At 40.1% G+C, this 19,108-nt stretch overlaps 1 protein-coding gene and 1 pseudogene across 4 annotated transcripts in view; one reads left to right on the top strand and one right to left on the bottom strand.

Moving 5' to 3' along the window:
• Phactr4 (phosphatase and actin regulator 4) overlaps nucleotides 1–19,108 on the top strand; it is a 102,890-nt gene that overhangs the window by 22,007 nt on the left and 61,775 nt on the right. For all 4 annotated transcript variants that reach the window (XM_004850759.3, XM_013074324.3, XM_087215437.1 and 1 more), the window contains exon 2: nucleotides 8,996–9,049. In XM_004850759.3, the coding sequence (XP_004850816.1) occupies nucleotides 9,034–9,049 (16 nt within the window). In that variant the 5' untranslated portion in view covers nucleotides 8,996–9,033. The remainder of the gene's footprint in view (nucleotides 1–8,995; nucleotides 9,050–19,108) is intronic.
• LOC101703608 (small ribosomal subunit protein uS5 pseudogene) lies at nucleotides 805–1,582 on the bottom strand (annotated as a pseudogene).

The raw sequence follows: 19,108 nt of genomic DNA, 5'->3' as shown, positions 1-19,108 counted from the left end.
GTGTGTGCGCGCGCGTGCGTATTACTGATTTGTAGGACTGGAATTTTTCTAGGTGGTTAAGTTTTCTTGGTAGAAAAGAATGACTTCATTTTCAAATTGTAAGTTGCACTAAAATATTTATTCAGTGGTATATTCAGGCTACTTGACTATCCTCTGACAATCAAAGACACAGGCTCAATTTCCCATTTGTTAAGTGAAGACATTTGAAGATGAAGACTATTTGGAAACTTAATGGCACATTGTTTTGGGTTCCTTGTGCTGCTGTTATAGTGAGGAAACCAGTAGGGTTAGTATCAGTTTTTGACCACCGAAATCTCATGTAATACTTGTCAAGAAGGGTTCAAGCATTATACTCAAAAAAGAGAGAAGGCTAAGTGTGATGGCACATGCCTGTAATCCCAGTACTTGGGAAGCCAAGGTAGGATTGCTGAGAGTTCAAGGCCAGCCTGAACTGAATAGCTACACCCTGTCTCAAAAAAAAAAAAAAAAAAAAGAGAGAAATTCCAGTTTTTGCTTATCTTTATTAAACCTGCAATCTTCCTTAAGGGTTAACTTTTGTAACAAGTATTACAACAAGCAGGGCCTGGAGACACACACCTGTAATCCCAGCACTTGGGATGCTGAGGAGGAGGATACCCATGCATTCAAGGCCAGCCTGGGCTACATGGTGAGACGTTGTCTCAAAAAAAAGTATTACAACAAAAGCAGTTCAGGTTTCTGGGATTATGTTGTATCTACCTAATTATTTTATGTATGTATTTATTTTGACAGGATTTCATTCATTTTATTTTTCTTGTAAAAACCCTATGTTGTAGCTAGTGCTAGAGCTTGAGGCCTCTAGAGAGAGACTCTGGTGTGGGATTTTATAAGACAGTCATGGAATTTCTGGTGGCCTTGGCGAAGTTGCCCAGAGTAGCAGTGTAGCTCCTCACAGACATTTAGAAGTCATCAATTTCAGCCATCAGCAGCAGCTTCTTGGGCACAGGGGCTGAGATGGTGCCAGTGCGGACAGGGATCAGACACGACAACACAGAGCCACAGCGGCCTGTCACTTCGCAAAGGACAATGTGGGGCTTGCAGATCTTGTTCCCTCAGTAGCCTCTCCACACAGGAACAATGGAGAGCTTGGCCAGGATGATGACCCCTCAAATGGCAGTGGCTATCTCCTTGGAGCACTTTATACCCAGACCAACTTGACTATTGTAGTCCCCAGTGGCAACAGATGCCTTGAACCTGGTCAGCAGGCTACATGAGTTAGCTTCTGCATGGGCATGATCTTCAGAACTTCATCCTTGAGAGCTGTGCCCAGGAACAAGTCAATTATCTCAGACTCCTTGATGGCCAGGGAGAAGAGAGAAATTTCCTCTAGGGACTTGATTTTCCTATTCTTGACCAGGTGGCCCAGCTGGTGATGGGAATCCACTCTTTGTCCTTGGCCTTAACACCTCAAGCCCTGAGGCCCCTGGCCCTGGCTGCACCTGTGTCCTGGAAGGCCACTTCTGAAGCCTCCATGGAAGCCACCACAGCCTACCATGCCTGGGCCTTCTGGGCCTCTGGGCCCTCCTGCTGCACTGGTGACATCTGCCACCTGGCGTTTTCCAGAGGAAGAAACATTTTTTTTTTCTTTTGAGGCGGGGTCTCTATGTATTCAGGCTAGCCTTGAACTCACTATGGAGCCCAGGCTAGCCTTAAACTCATGGTGATCCTCCTACCTCAGCCTCTCAAGTGCTGGGATTATAGGTATGCACCACTATGCCCACCTCTACCTAATTTTTTTTTTTTTGGTACCGGGATCTAACTTGGAACCTTGCACTTGCGAGGCAGGCGGCAGAACCAATGAGCTAAATCCCCAGCCCTCTACCTGATATTTTAAAAAATCCTCAAGGGCAAAATTATGGAACTGTTGGTTAAAATGCATAACATTCTGATAGGGACAGTTAAATGACTTTGAACCCAGTTTATAATAGTATCAGTCAAAATAAGTAAAGTACTGTGGGTTTGGAAAACTGTAGCATAGTCTAATATAGAAATTGTATGTGTGTAAGAACCCTTGGAACCTGATAAAACTATGTAGTGTTTGGAGAATTATGGTCTGGGATTTTGATAGCTTGGTATTAGGATTTATATCAAATGGCTGGCAAATTGTCAATGAAGTTTCTATTAAAGGAGCACTATCTTAAGTTGGGTTCTTGGGAAGCAGACTAATAGTTCATTGTGAAGAATGTTTATTAAGAAGTGCCCTTCCAACAACCCCTGTGGAAGGGAACAACAACAATATTTGGGCAGAGGAAGTCAAGGTGTAGTAGAGATCCAACAGCAGCCTTCTTGGGCCTCATAGGGAGGCCTGGGCTAAAATGGGCTGTTAGAATTGTTCCATATTGTGCTGAAATGGTTTGGCTTATACCCTGGCCTTAACTGGATATGGACCCTTTGAGAACTCATCATGTGACCTCCCTTGGGGCAAGTCTGCATCTGAGGCCAACCCCTAGGGGACTGATGGCTATAGGCTGTCTGCCAACAGCATTACTAGCAGTTGGAGCAACAAGTCATTCCTTAATCTAGTCTGTCTAACACCATGCTACCACAGAATACTATTGTGTTACTCAGATCAACTGCTTTTTTTTTGGTACAGGGGATCAAACACAGAACCGTGCGCTTGTGAGGCAGGCATGGTGCCACTGAGCTAAATTCCAGGCCCTCAACTGCTTTTTTAAATTAACGATTTACACATTTGAAGTGTATAAGTGTTGTTTAGTATATTTACAAATTGTACCACCATCACCCCAATCAATTTTATGGTATTTTCACTACCTCTCCCCAAAAAGCCCTGTTCCCTTTAGCATCTCTGTTCAATCTCCCTATCCTTCCCAGCCATAGGCCACCACTTACTTTCAGTCTATAGATTTGCCTATTGCAAATATTTCACAAAATTGAATCATATGATGTGTGGTCCTTTGTAATCAACTTCATTTAGGAAAATGCTTTTAACGTTTATCCATGTAACATGTGTCAGTGTTTCATTTCTTTTTATTCCTGAATAATAATCCATTGTATTTTTTTTGTTTTTGTTTTTGTTTTTGTTTTTGGTACTGGGGATCGAACTTGGGTCCTTTCGCTTGCAAGGCAGGCGGCGGAACCACTGAGCTAAATCCCCGACCCATAATTCATTGTATTAATTTTGTTTATTTATTCATCAGTTGATAGATATTTGGGTAGTTTTTGCTTTTTAGCTTTTATGAATAGTGCTACTATAAACATTTGTACACATTTTTATTATTTTTTTTAAATTTTTTTTATTTTTTATTTTTGGTACTGAGGATCGAACTCAGGCCCTCGCGCTTGCACAGCAGGTGGCAAAACCACTGAGCTAAATCCCTGGCCCTTGTACACATTTTTAGATGGACATATATTTTTATTTCTGTCCTGCATACATAGAAGTGGAATTCCTGGATCACATGGTAACTGTATTTAACTGAAAGCTCTTTTCCATACATGCAACACCATTTAGCATTCCACTAACAGTGTATGAGGGTTCTGGTTTCTCCATATCCTTGACAACACTTGTTATTATGTCTTATTTGTACCCATTTAATTGACTAAATGATTTAAAGTAATTTTCATTTGTATTTCCCTGGTGGCTAAAGATGTTGAGGATCTTTTCATATGCTAGTTAGCTATTTGTATATCATTAGAGAAATGACCTCAGATCCTTTGTCCAATTTTTAAATTGCCCCCCCCCACCTCATTTTGCTACATTGCCCAAGCTGATCTCAAACATGTGAGCTTAAGTGGTTTTCCTGCCTCAGCCACCTAAGTGCTGGGACTACAGGGAAGCACGCTATGCTTGGTTTGGTTAGCAGTTTTTAGATGATACTGTATATGATACCACCAGTAGGTCCCATGGTCCTGAGCTCCTTCCTGCATGTAATTTACTACCAAATAGTTTCCCTGAAACAACACAGTGTTGGGTGGGGTGATGCTTGTGATAGATCAGATATATCCTAACTTCTCCTGTAGTGATGTTCTCTGCATCCTGAGAGCAGGAAAGGCAAGCTTACACTAAAAGTTTTTGTGTATGTGTGGGGGGTTTGAGACAGGGTCTTGCTGTGTATTTCGGGCTGGCCCTGATCTTACTATGTAGTCCATTCTGGCCGAGAATTCATGGCAGTCTTCCTGCCTCAGCCTCCCAATTGCTCAAAATGTTATCTGTTCCTGTCAGAACACACTGTTCAACTTTCCAGGGTAGAAGAGTCCAAATATAATGAACTCGTTATTGGTAATCAGTTGGCTTCCTTAAACAATGGTGCCAAAATGGGATTTTTTTTTTTTTTTAGTTAAAATGGGATTTTAATGTTTGTCTATGTTCTGGCTGTTTGAATTTTTTAATAGCCTGGGTAGCTAGAGCATCTTTAGTAAGCAGGAGTTCATGCTTTTGGGCTCATCATAGTTCTAACTCTGGCACCATCTCCATCTTTGTTCTTGTGTCCATTTTGTCAGTACTGGGAAAGCCATGACAAATGATGGCTGATGTAAGTTGATTGAGTCATTTTCTCTACTGTATTTTCCCCAAAATAACACCTAACCAGGAGCCAGGGATTTAGCTCAGTGGTTCTGGCGCCTGCCTGGCAAGTGCAAGATCCTGAGTTTGATCCCGAGTACCAAAAAAAAAAAAAAAAAAAGGCCTAACCATAAAATAGGCCCTAGCATGATTGTTTTTAGGATGCTCGTAATATAAGCCCTGCTCCAGAAATAAGCCCCAGTTAAGATCATTAGCCAGATGGATGCAGTTAGTACATTTGTTGCAATACATGACGGATGTATTGAATCATAAAATATTAATATATAACTAAATATTATTGACATTAATACTTAAAATAAATGATAATATAAATTATAATTAAGTAGCTAACTTGTAAATATCCAAGGAAGCATCTTTGGATGAGAGGTAAATGTCTGTATAAACAGGTGTACTCCAGACTTACTGCCTAAAGACCAGTCAGAGTACAGACACAATGCGGGAATAACATGAGCACTTGACTCTGTCTATTATGAATCTTTATAATTTCATATGACTTGTGTTGTAGCAGACATACTTAATGCTCTTGTGTGAAATAAACATTTTCTGAATTTTGGTGCCTTCAATTGTTTGTCGTTTTTATGTGGACCATCATTCTTTTTTTTTTTTTTTTGGTACCAGGGATCAAACTCAGGACCTTCCACTTGCAAGGCAGGTGTGGTGCCACTGAGCTACATCCCTGGCCCTCTTTTTTGTTTTTTTGAGAAAGTGTCTCACTAAATTGCCTGGGCAGGATGTAAACTTGTGATACTATCTTCTTGCCTTAGTCTCCCAGAGTGCTGGGTTTATAGATGTGTTATATTGTTAGATAGAGTTGGGCAATTTTAGAGACTTTTTCCCATTTAGCTCTCCCCCATGTGGTAATTCTTATCTCATGGGCCAAGAATGCAAGATGAGAGTTGCACAAATTTTCAAGTGTGTTTGTCTCAGTTTTATATTCAGGCCACTAGGAGGACCTGCAGACCCAGGGGACACACTGTGAGCTGCATGTTGGCAGGACTCAATTTATTTCCTGGTCCTTATAAGGTTATGATAATACTTCCAGAGTCTAGGTATCAGTGCCAGACTGTCCTCAAAACATTAGTGTTCTCCTTTCCTCAGTTTACAGTTGCCTGAGTGAACTACTATCAGTAGAGCTACTACATAATTTTTTTGCTTTGTATATCTGGATTAAGAATGGGTACGAGGTCCCTGTGGAATCATCCACCAAAACACTGTGGCACTGCCAGCCCCTTCAGGGGAGGTGATGGGAGGTGGACTGTGTGAGTCAGGGCTCCAGGCTCTCCCAGCACATGCTCCATTTTCCCACAAGACTTCACTTACAGAGAATTTATGTATAGAATTGTAAGAATTTCAAGAGTGGAACTGCAGAGTATTAAGCTCAAAGTACAGAGACCTGTTTCTCCTCTAGGTTTGTGATTTTTTTTTTCGGTATGGGGATCAAACTTGGGTTCTTGCGCTTTCTAGGCAGGTGGCGGAACCACTGAGCTAAATTCCTGGCCCTGATTTCTTAAGAAACTCTTATACTTTGGTGTTGCAATTTCCTTGTGGGTACCTGACCTCCTTCAAATAGTGGATTGAGTCTGATACTGACTCAAGTCCAGAAACTGGGCATAGGATCCTGATATTTTGCTGGAGCATCCTCATCTTCACCTTGATTTCTTTTGATGTTACAAATAGGGTAGGGTGCATTTTGGGTGGGACATGGGGAGTTCTGGGGTTCGAACTCATACATGCTAAGCACATGTCTCATGCAAATGAGACCAAAATGAGCTACATCTCCATCCTAGCATTCTTACTGGCTGCTTGTCTATTTTGCTTCTAGTGATGGTCGTGTTCTAGTAACAATCTTCATAAATCTGTGACTCTGGTTTCTTTGACTGCCACTCTAATTGTGGTAATTGTGTCCATCTGACTTCTAATAGGTGAGTACTAGGACTTTGTCTCCTTTTGTTACTACAGATAGATTCCCAGCTCTTGTGCATGGCAAGGAAAGTGTATGTATGCAGTGTTCATTTTCTGTCATCCTGGCACCATTTCTTATTTGTGAACGTCAGTAAATATAGCTGCTTTTCCCTCATTTCGGGTGCACACTTTGTAGTTCTTTGCTTGCCCTATGCAAGAGCTTGGAATTTGTCAGATCTACCATGCAGTAGCACTTCGTCACAGGGTTGGATCATAGCCATTGCTTTCAGTGAGCTAAGTTCAGCGAGCTAAGTTTTGTAATAGCTTCTCCTATGGAGGAAAACAACTATTAAATTTCTTAATGGTGCTAGTTCCCCTCACCAACACATTCTTTATGTCATTCTTTCTTTCCAAGGAACATAAGTTGATGGATTGTCTGAACAAATGTAATGTAATACATCTAATTCAGGAGCTTTTAAATCCCTTCGTCCAGTTTCAGCGGCTATAGTTTTGCATTGCAATTTAGCATAGGCTATCAATCTTCCAATTTTTAGGAACCATTCTCATAAATTCATACCTATCCTGAGGTTTTGATCCCTGGGCCTTGCTCCTGCTTGACAAGCACTCCACCATTGAGCCACATCCTTAGTGATCCTGAGGTTTTAGCCAGGGTGTTAAATGCTGTATCTCAAGAAAATGATTGACCAGCTCTCCTTTTCCCACCTCAGCTTCCTGAGTGTTAGAATTCCAGGCATGTGCCACCACACCCAGCTTAAAGGTCATTATTCTTTGTGGTAGGGTATCATTCTTTCTGATTCAGGGCTATGACCTCAGTGTAACACACCTCCCTTGACTACGAATTAACTTGGAGTTGGGCCATACTGATGATTCTTGTCTTCAGCTTTTTGTGTCCTCTCAGCCTCTGTGTAAGTTACCAAGGATGCCTTGGGGCTTTCTATATTTGACTTTCATTGGACTGTTAATCACTCATCATTTTTTAATCTTTTTCTAGAGCATCAATTGAGTTTAGCACTTTCATTTCCATTGTAGTCTACCCTTCCTCTCACTGGGCCCTGAACCCAGGGCACTGAGCTAAATCCCCATGCATTCATTCATTCATTCATTTTAATTTTGAGACAGGGTCTTGCAAAGTTGCTAAATTGTCCAGGCTGGGCTTGAATTTGAGATCTTCCTGCTTCAGCCTCCCCCAGAGTCCTGGGATTACAAGTATCCATTGTCATTGTAGTTAACGTTTTCTCTTTATTTTCAAATAAAGTACCCGAAACATCTTATCATATCACTTATTAGTGTGCATTTCCTTCCACAGATAGACCAGCACTGTTCAGCAGAGATGAAAGTTTAGGAATTGGACCAACACTTATGTCAGGGAAAACCTACATTACACCTAAAACAAGCCAAGAAGTCATTGCCGTCTAGTAGTCTGTTAATGATTCAAATGCAAAATCCCACTTTACTTCCAATTTTCTCCAGTTATTCTTGGTACTAAGCTGGAATTTAGTAATCAGACTAGGGAATGCCAGTATTTATTGGGGAATCCTCTTCAGATTGAAGAGGGACAATAAACTGGGTTGGGCAGACTTGATCATTGCCTTGATTGGGCAAGGGAGAGGCTGAATATCTGTCTTTACTTAAATTTTTTTCAAAACATTTTTTTGGCTTTGTTTTGTTTCCATACTTGAGTGTTCTTAAATTTACTGAGCCATCATATCTAAAATAACTTCTACTTTCCTTAGGCAAAATAAATTCTGTCCTTCAAAAGATGTCCTTTAGGGCTGAGGATTTAGCTCAGCCGTTCTGCCGCCTGCTTCGCAAGCACAAGGACCTAAGTTCAATCCCCAGTACCAGAAAAAAAAATCAACAAAAGATGTCCTTTATATCCTTTCTTAGATGTTTATATGAGTTTGTTTTGTTTTACATAAAATCTTGCCCTTTTCCTTACTCTAACAAATTCAGTGCAAGGATTCAAAATGGAAATTATTTGAAGAAATTGAGAATGAAACATTTTTAAAATGGAAGTTATTCTCAAATGTTCTATATGTTGGTGTTCTGTGTATCCTAACCCTCTTTAGATAGCACTCAGTTGGAAATGTTCTTGTTTAATAAGTTGTATGTTTCTATAATGTTCCAGTTTTAAACTTTAATCAGTGTTACTGAATTGAGCTTTTGTTTTATTTTATTTTGTTTTGTTTGAGACAGTCTCATTTTGTATTTCAAATTGGTCTTGAACTCACTATGTAGCTCAGGCTGGCCTTAAACTTGTGGAGGTCCTCCAGCCTCAGCCTCCTTCCTCAGTACTGGGATTACAGCTGTGTCATCATGCCCAGCTGGGCTTATCTTTTTTTTTTGGTACTGGGGATCGAACTCGGGTCCTTCTGCTTTCAAGCCAGGCAGCGGAACCACTGAGCTAAATCCCTGGCCTGGGCTTATCTCTTAAAAATAAAAATTGGTAGATTTTATATTTTAACTATATTATTTACTCTTTTCTCATTTTAGAACCTATATCCTACCTTCCTAAACTGGTTAATAGTGGCATGGAAGATCCATTTGGTGAGTATCACCTCCATTTTTCTTAGTAAATGTTGTTTATGCTTTATTCTTCAACTCCATTGAAGCTTTGAGAGTAAATTCTTTTCATGTTCAGTATGTTACTCTATAAGTAGTGACTGTCAAACATTTTGCTCTCACAAACCATTTATACTCAAATGTAATTGATGAGCTTTTTTTTTTTGGTATCAGGGATCGAACTTGGGACCTTGCGCTTGTGAAGCAGGCAGCAGAACCACTGAGCTAAATCCCCGGCCCAACAATGAGCTTTTGTTTGTGTGACTTGTATCTATTGATACTTACTGTATTATAAAATAAACCTGAGAAACTTAACTATTAATTCATTTGAAATAACAATAAGCCCATTATAGGTTACATAAATAACATTTTAAATGAAAAATAACTCCCAAAATTTAAAAAAATAAGCAAGAAGACGGGCATTATTTTATTTATTTATTTATTTATCTTTTTGGTACTGGGGATCGACTCAGGACCTCACACTTGCCAGGCAGGTGCTGTGCTGCTGAGCTAAATCCCTGGCCCAATTATTTTATAGATTTTTTTGGTACCGGGGATCAAACTCAGGTCCTTGCACTTGCGCAGCAGGCAGCGAATCCACTGAGCTAATTCCCCGCCCCCATCAATTATTTTATATTTTTGCAAACTTCTAATGTCTGGTTTAACTGAAGACAGCTATATTTGCATATCTGCTTCTATATTCGATTTGTGTGTTATGACAGGCTCTGTACAGTTGGAAAGTGATGAGAGTGAAAAGTAAAATAACGTCTTAGTATTATTACAAGAAATTGTTCTAATCTTATAGACCTTCCGAAAGGATGGGTATCCCAAGGGGGGATGATTTGAGACCTGCTGCTCTAAAATGTTAGTTGACCCAATAAAATCAAGAATCATGTGGCAAATTAAAACAAATATTTAGGGCTGGGGATTTAGCTCAGTGGTTTTGCCACCTGCTGCACAAGTGCAAGGACCTGAGTTTGATCCCCGGTACCAAAAAAAAAAAAAGCAAAAAAAGAGAAATATTTAAAATTTTCTGACTTGATTCTGTAAGTTATGTATACTTCTATTTGCATGAAAATTTAATTCTAATTCTTCAGAAACCAGTGTGCTTTGCAGAGCTTCATTAGTATTTGGTCAAGGAATGGTAATATGAAAGTTACTGTAATAACAGATATTTTGCCTACATATCTGTCTCATCTAGCCACATAAGTAGAGGAATCTACATCCACTTGTACAATGGCTTAATATCTGTCTTTTATTTATTTATTTATTTTGTGGTACAGGGATCGAAACTCAGGACCTTGTGCTTTCGAGGCAGGCACAGTGCCACTGAGCTAAATCCCCCGCCCCATCTGTCTTTTTGACTAAAGTCAGTTGTATTTTGAGCCTTGTTTTCCTGTTGACTGTCGTTTTACAGTAAGAGATATGTCCTAGGATATCAATTTTTAAAAGCCATATTATAACCTAAAATAATTAGTTGGAAAGTGCTTTCCATTTAAAAATGTGCATTGCTGGGCAGAGTGACTCATGCCTGTAATCCCAGCAGTAGGGAGGCTGAGGCAGGAGGATAGCTGTGAGTTTGAGGCCAACCTCGGCTACATAGTGAGTTCAAGGCGAACCTGAACTACATAGCAAGACCCCGTCTCAAAACAAAACAAAAATACACATCACCAAAAAATTATAAATGAAAATCAGAGGCAGTTTTACTTGTTTTATTTCAGTATGCTGAAAGAAGCATATAATTAAAGCATTTTCTGTTTCTTCATCACATGAGAAAAATTCTAAACCTGTTTTTATGCTATTGCAATTTAAGAAAGTATTTTTAAAATGTTACTAAGCTTATTTTCTACTCTTGCCTTGTTGCCATTGATGACTAAGGTTAAGCTTTTTTGGGCTACTGATACTAGTAATCAGATACCTCAGATGAATAGTTTTGCCTTGCTTTAGGTAAACTTCTGTTGAAAACCTTGCAAGGTCAGAATATTTCTGATTTTCATGACCCTAGATAACTTCATTAGACTTTTTTTTTTTAAGTGGTACTGGCAATGAACCCCAGGGCCTTCACAATGAGCTATACCCCCAGCCTTTTTTATTTTTTATTTTTTTGGTACCGGGGATCGAATTCGGGTCCTTGCACTTGCGCAGCAGGCGGCGAAACCACTGAGCTAAATCCCCAACCCCCCCCAGCCCTTTTTAAATTTTAAGATGCAATCTTGGTAAATTGCACATGCTGGGCTCAAACTATTGATTCTCCTGCCTCAGTTTACCAGATTGCTACTATATCGGGTATGCACCATCATGCTGGGCTAGGATCCCTCCCCCTGAGTAATTTGCAGTTTTATATCTAACTCATCAATGAAAACTTTAGTTTGAACACTAGGTGGCAGTCAGTACTTTGTTAATAAATTTGTACTTTCATTATCGAATTTATTCTTCACAGATTGTTTATGAAGACTTGGTAGACTGAGGTTTTGTTAGCTGCCTGGTGACAAATTCTAAAGAATATATTTACATGGTAATCCCAAAGATTTTTACTGGAAACATAATTTTTCTTTCTGACTCACCTCATTACCTTACTCTACTTAGGTTCACAGGTTGAGTATCCGTAATCTGAAATCTGAAATGCACCAAAGTCTGAGACTTTTTGAGTGCCAATATAAGGATACAAATGGAAAAATCCCACCTGACCTTATGAGATAGGTTACAATCAAAGCACACTAAAAATATTGTATAAAACTGCCCTCCCTCCTGAGTTTGATCCCCAGTACCAAAAAAAAAACCCAAAACAATCTGCCCTCCAGCTATGTGTATAAGGTGCATTTGAAACATGAATTTCATGTTTAGACTTGGATCTTTTTTGTTTTGTTGTTTTGAGACAGGGTCTCCCTATATTTTATTTATTTATTTATTTGGTACTGGGGATTGAACTCAGTACCTTGTGCTTGCAAGGCAAGTGGTGGCATCACTGAGCTCAGTCCCTGGCCCTCCCAGTGTAGTTTAGGAGGACTAGTTTTTTGAGGTTTTTTTGGTACTGGGGATCGAACTCGGATCCTTGTGCTTGGGAGGCAAGTGGCGGAACCACTGAGCTAAATCCCCGGCCCCTCCCAATGTAGTTTAGATTGGACTTGAACTCACTGTGTAGCCCAAGCTGGCCTCAAACTCATGGCAATCCTCCTGCCTCAGCCTCCTGAGTATTGGAATTATAGTAGACTTGGATCTTAACCCCAAGATATCTTACTGTTCATTTGTAAAGATTCCAAAATACAAAAAAAAAGGGAAAAAAAAGATTCCAAAATACGAAAAAAATCTAAATACTTTCAGTCCAAGCACTTTGGATAAGGGATACTTAATCTGCATTTTTTTTGTTTCTTTGTTTGGTTGGTTTTTGGGGGTTTTTTTGGTACCAGGGATTGAACTCAGGACCTTGTGCTTTTGAGGCAGGCGATGGCACCACTGAGCTAAATCCCCGGCCCAGCTGTTTTTGTTTTTTGAGACAGGGTCTCATTATGTAGTTCAGGCTGGCCTTGAACTCACAGTGATTCTCTTGCCTCAGCCTCCCCGAGTGCTGGGATTACAGATGTGTACCACCATGCTCAGCTTTCAACCTGCATTTTAGATAAGGAATATTCAACTTGTATAACCAAAATTTTAATATAATCTAGTATATCAAATATATTATGCTAATTAAATTATGCTAACTTAAATATAACTTAAATTTCCTAAGCATATCAAAATGAGAGTTGCTATGGAAGTTAGAGTTGGCTTTTAGTCAGTTAGAACCTAAAGTGAGAAGGCTTTTGGGAATGGGGGAGGGGTATACTAGTAGGAACTGAACACAGGGCCTCATGGAGGCTAACAAGCACTCAACCACTGAAGTGAACCCCCAGCCCAAAATGGGCTTTGTGGTCTTTTTGTTTTTGCAGTGTTGGGGATTGAACCCAGGGTCTCTTGCATACCGGAGTAAGCACTCTACCACTGAGCTGCTCCCCCAGTCCACAAATACGCTTTATTTCCCTCTAGTTTTTTTTTGGTACTGGGGATCGAACTCAGGACCTTATGGTTGCCAGGCAGGCAGCGCACCACTGAGCTAAATCCCCAGCCCCACTCTCCAATTTTTTGAAATAGGATCTTGCTACATAGAGCAGGCTAGCTTCAAATTCACTGTCTCAAACTCTTAATCCTGCCTCAATCTCCTAGAGTACTGGGGTTACAAGTGTGACCTATCACATCCAATTCTTTGTACAAGCAATGCTAATTGACAAAAAATTCTGAATGTAAAATGAGTTTATTTCTAAGAATACAGAGTTCCTAGGGGCCGGGGATTTAGCTCAGTGGTTTTGCTGCCTGCTGTGCAAGCGCAAGGACCCGGATTCGATCCCTGGTACCAAAAAAAAAAAAAAAAAAAAAGAATACAGAGTTCCTATAAGATGGAGTGAGATTTTTGTTAAGATTAAGATAGCTAACAATTGCACAAGTGTTATGGCATATCCCTATAATTCAGCTATTGGGGAGGCTGAGACAGGAGAATCAAAAGTTATGAAACCAGTCTCAAAGAAAGGGGGGTGGTGGTGGTGACGCATATAGCTCAGTGGTAGAGCTCTTACCTACTACTTATGAGACCTGGGCTCAATACCCAGTACCACTGCAAAAAAAAAAAAAAAAAAAAAAAAGCTAACAAGTATGCCAGTGTATTGAGAAAGAATTATTTGTACTATTGTAGTATTTTGAAAGTAAAAATATTGAGAGATTTTTACTCATCAAGTTTCAGTAGGACAGACCAAAGGCCTCTTAGACCTTTCCTCCGTGGACAGATGCTTACTCATTTCATTATATAATATTTTAAAATCAGTTGTTCTTATTGGAAAAGTTGCTAAATCCTGGGAAGCTGTTAGACTCACTCGATATAAAATTTCCAAGATTCACATTTTCAGTTTGAAATCTTGAATATCATTGATAACAAATACTTGTCAGTTTTCTTTGTTAATGACAGGCTTACATTTGAAAAAATATGAGATATCTATGCTTGAATAGCATTATTTGTCATTCATCCCTTTCAAGCAAAAATGGTATTTCCTGAGGAAAACTGGCTATTTCAACTCAGTCACAATGTAGAGATTTACTGCTGAGACTTCTAGGAAGCTGGCGAAGTGGTGAGCAGCAGAGGAAGAGCCTCTTTAAGATTTGGTGTCCTGAGACAAATATAGTGGCTTGAGGAAAAGGAGGGAAGTGGGTCTTTAAGACCCAGGAAGGAGCTGAAGTAAGAATTGAAGTCCATGGGGAAAGCAAAGAAAGAGACTTCAACAGAGGGGAGGGAGATAACAAGCACTCTCTCCTAGTGCCCAGACTCATGGTGTGGGAACAGAGGGTGTCAAACCTACAGACACACAGTGACTACTGGCAATCCCAGAGACCTCCACGAAGACACACACCAGTGAAACAGAACAAGTGAATGCAACAGACTGCAGTGGCTAGTGAGTTATTTGGGTTCAAACATCAACCAGGAGAGAGTGATTAGCCTGTAGCCATCTTGGAGAGGGGCCAGCTGAGCTTGGAACTCAGAACTTGCTACAGGCGAACTCCATCTAATGGCTCAGGAGGTTAGGGAGCCAAGTTCAAGCTGGCAGGAGGTACATGGACTGTTGCAGGCTCAAAAAACCAGTTCCAGGGCTGGGGATTTAGCTCAGTGGTTCCGCTACCTGCTTCGAAAGCACAAGGTCTGGAGTTTGATCCCTGGTACCAAAAAAAAGGAGGTTGCAAAAAACCCAGTTCCAGCCTCATAGCCAGAAACCAGCCTGAACTTCAGTGGAACTAAAGGTGCAGGCCAGCTGGGATTATCCACTACCCCACCGTAAAGCTACAGCTGACCTGCTGGGATTAATCAGTTTGGCTCTGGACCCTGGCTACCCATGTTGTCTACCAGTGACAGCAGAGACATACCTTGAATTGGATTTTTTTCCTCTTTTTTTGTCTTCTTCTTCTTTTTGTTTTTTTCAGTTCCGGGAATCAAACTCAGAACCTTGCATTTGGCAGGCAGGTGCAACACCACTGAGCTACATCCCCAGCCAGGTTTTTCTTGATTGTTTGAACATGGTTTCTGGGGTTGTTTTTGATGTTTTGTTCTGTTCTGTTCTTGTTTTTGTTTCTTCCTTTCTCATTCTCGCTTGTCTTCTTCACCATTTTCCCAAAGTCTGTACGATCTTCCTTGGTCCTCCAGCCTTGCTTCTAATCTCTTCCTCTTCTTCTATCTCTCTGTCTTTCCCCCCAACCTCTCTTAAATCTTCTCCCCTAAGGGTAAAATCGATATTAAGGGCTAATTTATTGCATACAATTTTCTGGTTTATTTTAGATTTTATTATATAACCACAAATCCAGTTCATATGGTTAAAGGTTGCAAATTAATACTTACCACAATTTGTCATTTTCTAGGTTATATTTGATATATATATATATATATGCTGATTGTACTACTCTAGCCAAGGTGACATAATTGTGCTAATCAGTTCTTCTTCCTGGTTTACTGAGACTGAGATTGCCTAAGGGTCTTAAAAAAAAAATTACAGGCCAGTGTTAAAGAACCGGCTGGGCCAAGTAGTCAGAAACCTCATCCCAAATAAATTGAAGAGGTAGGATCTTGCAACAGACTGAAAACCCAAAAGCCAGCAACACCCAGAAGACACCTTTGAGAAGTAGTCACTCCCTAAAGGTTTTCAATATTGGCATTAAAGCTACTCAGCATAAGCAGTTTGCAATCATCAACCCAGGAATTAAACTTAAAAAAAAGAAAACGAGAAGACACCTAAACAACATGCAACCCCCCCAGACTTCCAGCTCACCAAAGGCAAACCCAGGCTGCAATGAGGTGAAACAATCCGAATACCACCTACCTGGATTCTCTGAAGTGCTAACAGCAGAAGTAACAAAGCAAATGAATGAGGCTCTAGAAAAGAAATCAAAGCAGAAATAATTTCTCAGGTGACTACAGAGATGTGACCAGAATGAAAGATTTGCTTAGAGACTCTAGAGCAGGTACAGATTTATTTTAAAAAGTAGAGGAGCTCAGGAAAGTGATGGAAACCATGAACACCCAGTATAGGAAAGAAATGGAAACCGTGAACTCCCAGCATAGGAAAGAAATTGAATCCATGAAACAGATTCAAACAGATATCCAGAAGATGAAAAACTCCATTGAAAGTATATGCAGCAAGGCTGGGGGTTTAGCTCAGTGGTTCCACTGCCTGCCTCGCAAGCGCAAGGTCCTGAGTTCAATCCCCGGTACCAAAATAAAAAAAGAAAGTATATGCAGCAGAATGAGCCAATGTGAGGACAGAATATCAGATGTAGAAGACAGGATTACAGTAATCCTGAAAAGATTTCTTAAAAATGGCAAGGGATCACAAATCAATCCAGCAGCTGCTAGGTGATGCAAAGAAGAATAACATAAGATTGATTGCAGTTAATGAAAAAGCAGGAGGTAGTACAAATGACATAAAAACTGTTCACAGAAGTAATGGCAGAAAACTTTCTAAACAGGGAAAAAGAATTTGACATACAGATAAGTGAGGCATATAGAACTCCAATTAGCTATGATAAAAAAAAAATCCTCCCAGCCAGGGATTTATAAATGCTCAGTGTTTCCGCTGCCTGCCTCACAAGCACAAGGTCCTGAGTTTGATCCCCAGTACCAAAAAAAAAAAAAAAAAATCCTCCCTAAGACATATAACAGTCCAGATTCCAGAAATTTAACACAAGAACAGAATATTAAAAGCTGTTAGAGAAAAGAGACAAATCACCTATAAAGGAAAACCCATCAGAATCACAGCAGACTTCTCAACACAAACCATCAAGTCAAGGAGAGCTTGGAAGTAATTCAAGCCCTAAGGGGAAAAACCTCCAACCCAGATTGATGTACCTCACAAACTATCTTTCAAAATTGATGGGGAAATAAGATGACAGAGAACACCTGAAGAAATTTATGAACCTCCAAACCAGCACACCAAAGTGTTCTGAAGGATGTTCGACTCAGTGGTGCACAATAAACATCATGCTTAAGTATACAAACTTGCTTTATACATGCTTCCTATTTCCCCACACACTAATAATAATAATACACTAATAATAATTGTACTGAAGGATTAAAATTTATTAAAATGAATCATTCTTATGGCTTCATCAAGGACATCCTTAAGTTAAAATTTGCTTTAGACTTAACTATAATTTTATAGTGGGAAAGCATTCTCCTGCTCTAGTTTGATGTTTCAGCAGTTTTGTTCACCATTGCTTTTACTCCATCAGTGCAAGTGTCAATGCAGTTTAAAAAGGTTCCAGGCATGGTGGTGCGTGCCTGTAATCCCAGCATACAGGAGGCTGAGGCAGGAAGATCACTTTAAGTTCAAGGCCAGTCTCGACTACATATGAGTTCAGGGCCAGCCTGAACTACAAAGCGAGACCCTGTCTTAAAAAGCAAACAAAACAAAAAAGAAAAGAAAAAGGCAAATATAGTCATGTACCACATAATTTTTCAGTCAATAGCAGACCAGATCTACAGTGGTAGTCTCGTAAGACTGTATCACTTAGTGATGTTATATCCATTTTAGTTTATATAAGTGCACCCTGTGATGTTGATACAACAAAGAAATTGCCTGATGACTCATTTCTCAAAACATATCACTGTTAAGCAACATACAACTAAGTTTTTAGTATTTTCACATATTTAGTTTTACCTCTCAGACTCCTGAAATGACCTCAGGGATCCCTAAGGATCATTGGCCCATAATTGCCTCAGTTTTCTGAGGTTCGAACAGTGCTTTCTATGAAAGTCATGGACAAAGTCAAGACCTACTCTTGGGAATTGTATTTTGTGGGGGTTCCAGTGTAAGCCAGATCTGGGACATTTAGCAGAAATACCGTCAGAGGGAATGCGCACTACTGTGATTTCTTGTAAATTGTCCATGACCTACCTACAGCTTTCAGAAATTGGTTAAAAAACTCTTTTGTGGGGTTGAGTGAGCTCATTATGCAGCCAACAATTTTTTTTTAAAGCAAAACATTTATTTGTACATTTTAGATATACATAATGATAGCATTCATCATAAAGAATTTGTACCTGTACATGATATATCTTGCTTCTTCTTTTTCCCCATTCCCTCTTCCCTTCAACCCCTCTTCCCCTCCTTATGTCCCTTCTTTATTCTTATTTATGTCTCTTCTTTCCTTTCCCCCTCCCCCCTCCTTTATTCCCCTTCTCATTTGAACATTTTCTTCCCATTTCCCAGTGGGTAACCAGGAATGTTGAGAAGAAATTCATTAACATTTAATTAAGACACGTTGAAGACTAGGCTCACTTGGGCATTGTTTGGGGTTGGGTTTGTGTGTAGAGGGACTGAACCCAGGGCTTTTGCACTGAGTTAAATCCCAGCCCTTTGTTATTTGTTATTTTGAGCCAGAGTCTCAAGAAATTGTCCAAAATGTCTTTGAACTTGTGATTCTCCTGCCTCAGCCTCCCTAGTAGCTGGGATTAAGGGGTGCAACACTGTGATCAGCTATTCTTAGCCTTCAAAACATGATAAGAGAAGCTGGGGATAATGACATGCACTTGTAGTCCCAGCTATTTGGAGACTGAGTCTGGAGGATCCATTGAGCCCAGGAGTTTGAGGCCAGCCTAGGCAACACAGGGAAACCCCCATCTATTAAGAGGATAAATGGGGCCGGGGATTTAGCTTAGTGGTTTCGCTGCCTGCTGCGCAAGCCCAAGGACCAGAGTTCAATCCCCAGTACTGGGAAAAAAAAAAAAAAAAAAGAGGATAAATGGGTGATAGTCTCTTGAGTGGTCAGGTGACCCTCTGTATGTGTTACACAGCTGTCTTCCTGGGATATTTCTTCTCCATTCTCCTGTCCTATGTTGCTACTTTCATTTTCTGAATCACATGTGTTCCTCTTCTTTTTTTTTTTTTTTGTTCCGGGGATTGAACTTGGGTCCTTGTGCTTGCGAGGCAGGCGGTGGAACCACTGAGCTAAATCCCCAGTCCCTATGTGTTCCTCTTCTTG

This window comes from Heterocephalus glaber, unplaced genomic scaffold, assembly GCF_053883595.1.
Source record: "Heterocephalus glaber isolate CG9 unplaced genomic scaffold, H.glaber_assembly_v1.0 deba00001452, whole genome shotgun sequence".
Lineage (NCBI taxonomy): Eukaryota > Metazoa > Chordata > Mammalia > Rodentia > Bathyergidae > Heterocephalus > Heterocephalus glaber.
This window is presented reverse-complemented; position numbering and strand designations above follow the sequence as displayed.